The 7,788-nt window shown below is 45.7% G+C and overlaps 1 protein-coding gene across 1 annotated transcript in view; it reads right to left on the bottom strand.

The window, feature by feature from the left end:
* Positions 1–6: 6 nt before the first annotated feature.
* MAP4K4 (mitogen-activated protein kinase kinase kinase kinase 4) overlaps positions 7–7,788 on the bottom strand; it is a gene marked incomplete at its 5' end in the record, with an annotated part of 149,039 nt that continues 141,257 nt past the window's right edge. Inside the window, 5 exon segments of the mRNA XM_010829864.1 lie at positions 7–624; positions 2,405–2,544; positions 3,984–4,143; positions 4,683–4,832; positions 6,347–6,447. Coding sequence (XP_010828166.1) covers positions 541–624; positions 2,405–2,544; positions 3,984–4,143; positions 4,683–4,832; positions 6,347–6,447 — 635 coding nt within the window.

The raw sequence follows: 7,788 nt of genomic DNA, 5'->3' as shown, positions 1-7,788 counted from the left end.
ACAAAAAAGTTATCCTAGTAACTGTGTCTTTCACATTTTATAAATATTAACTTCTTAAACCTGCACCTTCTTCTTTGTCCACATATGGTCACATTACAAAAAAAAAAAGAAATGTCAATTAAATACGTTGTTAATGTTACTATATTAAATCTGCTCTTGGCTTCAGCGACCTGTTCCTCCGAGCGCACGTTTACACCTGCCAAGCCCCACCCCGCCGGCGTCTGGTCTCCACCCGCAGACGCCCCAGCATGGAGCCGCAGACCAGGAACACTGGAGCTGGAGGGAATGCGCATGCGCTCTGCCCGCCGCTCCATCCCAGCTCGGATAGCACCTGATGGCAGTCTCAACAGCACCAGCTGCGACGCAGCCTCGATTTATTTCGAACAGGACAAGAAGAGAATGGGGATGAACTGGTAAGAGCGGGTGGGGGCGGGGAGGAGACCCCTGCCCACGCGGCCCGGGCAGGTCCGCGCTCCAGTTGCCAGGATCTCCGGGTTCTCATGGTCGACACCTCCAGGGCCGCAGCCTAGCCCGCCACTCCTACCAGCTCAGAAGAGAGGTCCTGCCGAGAGTCATGAAGTAAACCTGGCTGCTGCCCCCAGACCGGACCGAGGCAAAGAACACCTGCAGGGGGAGAGCGGGGAGAGGAGTGAGGGGGACCCCGAAATCCTGGAGGCCCCCTCCCAAAGGAAATCTGGGGTGATGTCCATTCATCAGCAAGGAGCCAGTTTTCATTTCCACTAGGAGGGCTTCTCTGATGGCTCAGACAGTAAAGCCATCTGCCAGCAGTGCAGGGAGACCGGGGTCAGGAAGATTCCCTGGAGTAGGAATGGCAACCCACTCCAGTATTCTTGCCTGGAGAATTTCATGGACACAGGAGCCTGGTGGGCCTACAGCCCAGGGAGGGAGTCACAAAGAGCTGGAGGAGGCTGAACGACTAACATTTTCTTAACTTAGGAAGACTCCTTAGCCAAGGGGTGACTCTGTGCACCCCATGCCCTATTGTGAGAACACAGAGGAAACAAGGGGATGTTCCCCAAACTGGACCATCTGTGCTCACCTCCACCCTTAACACTTTCCGAAAGATCAACGTGTTTGGCAAACTCAGTGATCAGTGGGGAGGCGGCTCAGTGCCTTGTTTTTCTCTTTTAAAAAATGAAACTGAATGTCTTGGTTATTTCATAGGACTCTACTGTCCAAAAAATAAATAATTTAGTTTTGCGCCTTTTATTAATAAACCCTGATGGGTGTGACATCATGAATGATTAAAAAAAAAATTTAAATGCCTGAAGTTCAAAGAATACCGTGGTTATGGTTCCACTGAACATACTTAGGAAAATGTAAACCCCAAAGCTGGTAAAATCCTCGGTTAGCTCTGAGGCTGCGTGGATTTCCAAGATAAAAGATTTGGGAGATATTATGTAGGTCAAGTGCACCGGTGAATGAGCCAGAGGACTGGACTGTGGAGGAAGTGGTCCGGGGGGATGTGGATGGAGTGGAGCACCTCGTTGGGCGGGAGGCCCACCTGCCAAAGGGAGATGACAGCTCCTCTTCATCTGAGAAGTCAACCTGAGGTCTGGTGACTGGAAGGCTTAATGTATTTCAGTGTGAAGCAAGAGGTGGGAATGTTTCTAAGGCTGTAGTGGGCTGCCTCAGGTAGTCATATTTTCATCCAAGTGACAGAAAAGAGAGAAATCTAAGCTTAGAAAAGGCCAGAGGGGTCAACACCCTTGGCCAGCTGTCTGCTCCACTCCAAGGCTGGTTTGGGGAGGAAGGGAGTCCTAGAGAAGAAAACGATGTGGCCAGTTTGGAAAAGCAAAAGTTTTAACTTGGGCTTTGATGCTCTGGGGTCTCACAGGTCTCACCTGTAGGCAGCACTACAGCTTTTGCATAAAATAATTTCTCCTCTTAGGCACTTATGCCAGGAAAACAATGCAGTTACGTCAATACTCGAAAGATAGACTAACAAGTGGTATATTTCAAACATATATCAGGGGAAGGAAAATTTCCCCTCTTACTTAAAAGTGCATGAGGGTTCTTTCTAATCATGAAAGAGTTCCATCCATCTAAACTGGGAGCTTCAACCTTTTCTATCCCTAAACTAAACACAGCCCGGACAGGCCACCTAATGGGGAAAAAAAAAACAAAAACCCTCAAAAGACAACAAAAACCCAACACAGAATGATTTCTGCAGAGATAAACATGTCCACCCCCTCAACAAAAACAAAATAAAATATATCCTGACCTCCATTAATGGGTCTAAAAAGTCACTACTGAAAAGTTCCTTGATAAAGTTATTTCAGAAATCTATCAACATGCCAAGGAAAGGCTTCACAGAACTCCATGGAAAATAAACCACTGCTGAAAAATAACATCTAAAAAGAATCCCTAAGGAGACTGTTACCTTGTCATTACGTTCACACAAGAACTTCAGCCTTTGAGCCCTTTTATGCATAAACACGCCATCCAAGTGGCCAGTTTCCACAGATCGGATCTCTATGGCCTTTTCTCCCCAGCCCATCGTCTGATTGGATCGAATATATGCTTTTTGAGAGAGGAAAACACATATTGTTAAAGATGAGGAAACAGCCATGGAAAGAAGCTGCTCAGGTTTCACATACACACACACACACACCACCCCTCTAAACAGCTGGCATTTGGAGGTTTTTGTAAGACAGGGGTCCCCAGCCTCCGGAATCTAATGGCTGATGAGCTGAGGTGGAGCTGAAATAAAGTACACAATAAACATAATGAGCTTGACTCATCCCCAAACCCTCCCTCCTCTCCTATGGCTTCCACAAAACTGCTCCCTGGAGCCAAGAAGGATGGGGACCACTGATGTAAGGGACTCTACACGTGCAACATTGTGGGTCATCCTGGAAGGTGATGTTTTAAATTATCAGCTGAGTCTGTTGATGCCTCCAAGGAGGACATGCTGGAGCATTACCCCCAGTCCCTGTCCATAGTTTGGCTTCTATTTTCCTCACACCAATTACCAGGGAGAAGAAAAGGCAAGTGGACAGAGCCAGAGACTTGGCTGCTATAAAACCAAAGTAGTTTGGGGAAATAAACTTGGAGCCAACAGGGTTCCAGACGTCAGTCTTCAGGACATGTGCAGAGAAGGTCAGAGGCTGTGTGTGGACTGCGGTGGGCCATGAGACCGCCACAGCATCACTCACCTTCCTGTTCCCCTCGCCTTCCACCCATTAGTCACAACTACATCTGTCTTACTGTCCCTGGCTGCCTTGGATTAAATGGAGAACTGTGGAGACAGAGCTTTAAGAAATGATTACTTGGGGCTTCTCTGGTGGCTCAGTGGTAAAACATCTGCCTGCCAATGCAGGAGACATGGGTTCGATCCCTGATCTGGGAAGATCCCACATGCTGTGGAGCAGCTAAGCCTGTGAGCCACAACTAGAGAAGCCTGCACACCACACGTACAGAGTAGCTCCTACTTGCCACAACTAGAGAAAAACCCCTGCAGCAACAAAGACCCAGCACAGCCAGAAAGAAAATAAATAATTAAAAAAAAAACATGGGAAGAGCCAACTCATTAGAAAAGACCCTGATGCTGGGAAAGATTGAGTGCTGGAGGAGAAGTGGGGCAACAGAGGATGAGATGGTTGGATGGCATCACTGACTCAATGGACATGAATCTGAGCAAGCTCCAGGAGATCGTAAAGGACAGGGAAGCCTGGCGTGCTGCAGTCCATGTGGCCACCAACAGCTGGACATAACTTAGCGACTAAATAACAAAATAAATGAATTGATTTAAAAAAAAAAAAACTATTAAGAGTTTGTCCTAACATAAGACTATGACGCATCACAGTGTACAATCCACCTTTCCCAACACCTACTGCCAACCACTCTGTTAAATGGTCAAATGGTCTGAACACCATGTAACACCAGTATCTGAAACACACATATCCTCAAGAAAGGCCCTACTTTAACAAACACGACTGCTTCCGCTCAGGGATACGTACCTACAGACGTCGGCATCTCTCCCCACTGCAGAACCACGTCCTTGGTGATCCTCCCGTACGTGTTCACGTAAACCCCTTCATCTTCATAGCACACCAGGAGCTCCATGCCGTCTGTGTTGGGGAGGATGATGATTGCGTGGGGTTTGATGCTACATTGGATCTGGAGAAGGGGAAAAAGCACAAGGAAGCACGTTGGTGGCCACCTCTGTTCCTGCACGCGGGCTTAATAAGAGTGTCTTGTGCAAAGGCACTGGCTCAGCTTCCTGGTGATAAATACAGCAACTGGACAACATTGTGGAGAACCCACGTGGTGTCAGATATATCTGAAAGTCTACCTCTGATACGCCCTATATGCTACTCATTCACATCTCCTGACGCCCCTGGAATATATTTGGACTGTGGGCTCCATTCAATACATTACATTCCTCTAACCAGCCCCACCCCGTGGCTGTCCTGACCTGCCAGCAGCTGCCCCCTCCCATCCCGGGTTAGTGAAAGCAGGGCTAGGCGGGTCTCGGGAGGGCTTCAGAGACAGGAGCAGAGAGCTACTGAAGAGGGCACGTCACTGAAATACTCACCCCCACTGCAAAGGGGAAGCGAGGAGCCCCTGCCCGTGTTAGTGCACTGAGCAGAGCAGAGAGAAAAGTCAAAACAAAATGAAGCCAGTCAACCAACCATAGAGTGTGGGTTCTTTCTTACGTGTGTTGGTAGGTAAATGTCATAGACCGATCCTGAGTCCACATCAACAGCATGGAATCCAGCACAGGATCCATAGATCACTTTCAGCCTCTGGCCTTCCTCAACAGTGAGATCCACCAGCAACGGCTTGTGCACCAGCTCACCAAATGACTGCAAAGGAGCAGGCGAGAAGCAGCAGTGAGATGAGCAGAACTTAGGCCTGACGGTTCCCACTGGAGAAGCCAGAGCCAGGCACTCAGTACTCAGTGACTGAACCACCCTGGCAAAACCATAAGCAAAAATACAGTGAGTCTTTATTTTGCTTTTATCAGTTAGCAGCAACTACTCTAATGCAGACGATGGAGAGAGGGAGGGGCGGTGCAAGAAACACATATGGACACTTTTATCAGTGTGGTCATCACAGTCTCTACAGAGCTACTCACATTTCCACTTTAACTCTCCAACTCGTTTAATAGTGGTAATGAGAGGCTACCATGTACTGTAACAGCCTGGGTGGCCTGTAACGTCAATACCTATAGCTCATGAGACAGATCCAAATAAGCTATTTATGTATAAAATAATGAGTACAGTACTTGGTCCATGAAGGTGATTAAGATCAGATCTCAAAAAATAATTGTAACTTTACAATCAATTGCTTTTAGTCAATAATATGTGGCTTTATTTTAAAGCAAATATGATAATCCCACTTATCTTGCTCTACTGGAGAATCAAATAAGCTATCTAAATATGTCAATTTTCCAGATAATGGAGGCCTACCCTAAATATGTCAAAACTATTTTAAAAAATAAGTAAACAATCATTAAAAAAAAAAAAAAACTCTTAATTTCTCACCTTGCACTAAAATAGGCCCAGGGGTGATTCTTAAAGTTTTGTGTCTAATATCAGAAATGTTTATTAAGTGATTTATAATATCTTGTGTCATAGTAATATCATTTTTAACTAAAAAGTTTATAAAATTTGTATTTAGTGCAGTCTAGAATTACAAAAACATATTAAAAACACCCACAAAATAACTGCCAGTATTTTTCTACAGTATTTTTCTTGAAACAAAAAATAGTATACATATTTTTAATACTTATTCTATTTAATGTATAATATATATCACTAAGTCATTAAAAATTTCTGTAACTTCGCTCTTAATTAGTCCTCTGTTGAACAGATGTACCTGGAAGCTGCCTACTGCTGATAAAAAATTGAAAGTGAAAGTCACGCAGTCGTGTCCAACTCTTTGTGACCCCATGGACTGTATATATAGTCCATGGAATGCTTCAGGCCAGCCTACTGGAGTGGGTAGCAGTTCCCTTCTCCAGGGGATCTTCCCAACCCAGGGCTCCTGCCTTGCAGGCAGATTCTCTATACCATCTGAGCCATCACGGAAGCCCATGAATACTGAAGTGGGGAGCCTATCCCTTCTCCAGGGGATCTTCCCAACCCAGGAATTGAATCGGGGTCTCCTGCACTGTAGGAGGATTCTTTCCCAGCTGAGCTACCAGGGAAGCCCACGGTATCACAGACATACACATATATTTCAATTTTGATTCCTTGGCTTGTTGTCCCCCTTCTAACAGTGCAGTTTTAAATAAATAATCAGCCGACTTATTCCCTGGCTCTTGGTCACAGTGTGCATGGCTGATACTATTTTTAAGCGCACTCGTTGTTATTACCTTAAAGGCCATGAATTTGTGATATGGCTTGGGTGCCCACGCGTAGACTTCCACAGAGTTCTTCAAAGCAATGACCAGAAATTTGATCCTTTCATATTTTACTGAAACAGTAAGAAGAGCACAGGTCAGTATCATGGTGGACCTCTCAGTCCCTTCTGCGGCCTTCTGAAAACTCTGCAAACATGCCCTTCCCTGTTGATCCATCCAAACCAGTGAGAGAACAATGCTGGCAGGCCAGGCATTGGTTCACTTTCCAGATTCCTGAATATACATTCAGGCTGTCCCCATCTTCCTCAATGTTGTGCTGGACTCCACTCCATACCCTGGTTACTATCAATAAGCAATTTCAACGCTGCTCCTACTGTTCTTAGTATTTAATAATCAAGGACAGCGTCGACCTTTCCACCCTGTTGTCTGGAGGACTCAGCATTAATTCCAAAGGATAATGATGTGATTTACCAGCCAAGAGGCTCCTGAATATCAGCAAGAGGTCAAATCTTCCATGTGGGCTTTCCCGAGTCCCACGTGGAGCTTACAGATGGAAAAACTATGACAAAATACTCATCAACTGAATTTGAATTCTATCTGTTTCTGTGTGTAAGACCAAGTATCACTTTACAGCACTTCCAGCTATAGAGATAGTAGTAATTGGTAGGATTCTACATAGGATTCTACATCCTGTACCAAAAGTAAAGAAAATCTCTCTGTAACTTTATACTTATATATGAAGGCCTTCTTTACACAGCTGTCTCAGTTCTCTAACAGCCAGCATGTCTGCTAAAAGCAGACACCCAGATGGCCCTGGCCACATCTGACTTATTGGCTGGTGTAGACACCAGTGTCTGCACAGCCACTCTAAACCACAGCGCTACTTGATACTGACTTTGACCGTGAGACTCAGCTTGTTGACTTGCTAACTCTCCTTGTTAAATTTCACGTTTTGTCACTATTCAAATGAACCACAGGACTGTGATGATACAAACGATTTTAAGAGGCCATCCGTGCTGACGGGATAGAGTTTTCCGTGATGATGGAAAGGTTTTATGTTACATGGGGCTATGGGACACCTGGAATGTACTAGTGTCACTGAGGATCGAAACTTTAAAGTTTACTTCACGTTAATTAATTTACAAATAAATTTAAATACCCACTCCCACCTTCCCTGTTCTTGATGGCAACCATACTACACAGCACACGGTCTGGGTCAACTGAAAACTACTTTGACCACCTGATGCGAAGAGCCGACTCATTGGAAAAGACACTGATGCTGGGAAAGATGGAAGGCAGGAGAAGGCGCAGCAGAGGTTGGATGGCATCACCAACACAATGGACATGAGTCTGAGCAAATTCTGGGAGCTGGTGAAGGACAGGGAAGCCTGGCATGCTGCAGTCCGTGATGCTGCAAATGCTGGACATGACTGAGCGACTGAACAACAGAAGTC

This window comes from Bison bison, unplaced genomic scaffold (genome assembly GCF_000754665.1).
Source record: "Bison bison bison isolate TAMUID 2011002044 unplaced genomic scaffold, Bison_UMD1.0 scf7180017864508, whole genome shotgun sequence".
NCBI lineage: Eukaryota > Metazoa > Chordata > Mammalia > Artiodactyla > Bovidae > Bison > Bison bison.
This window is presented reverse-complemented; position numbering and strand designations above follow the sequence as displayed.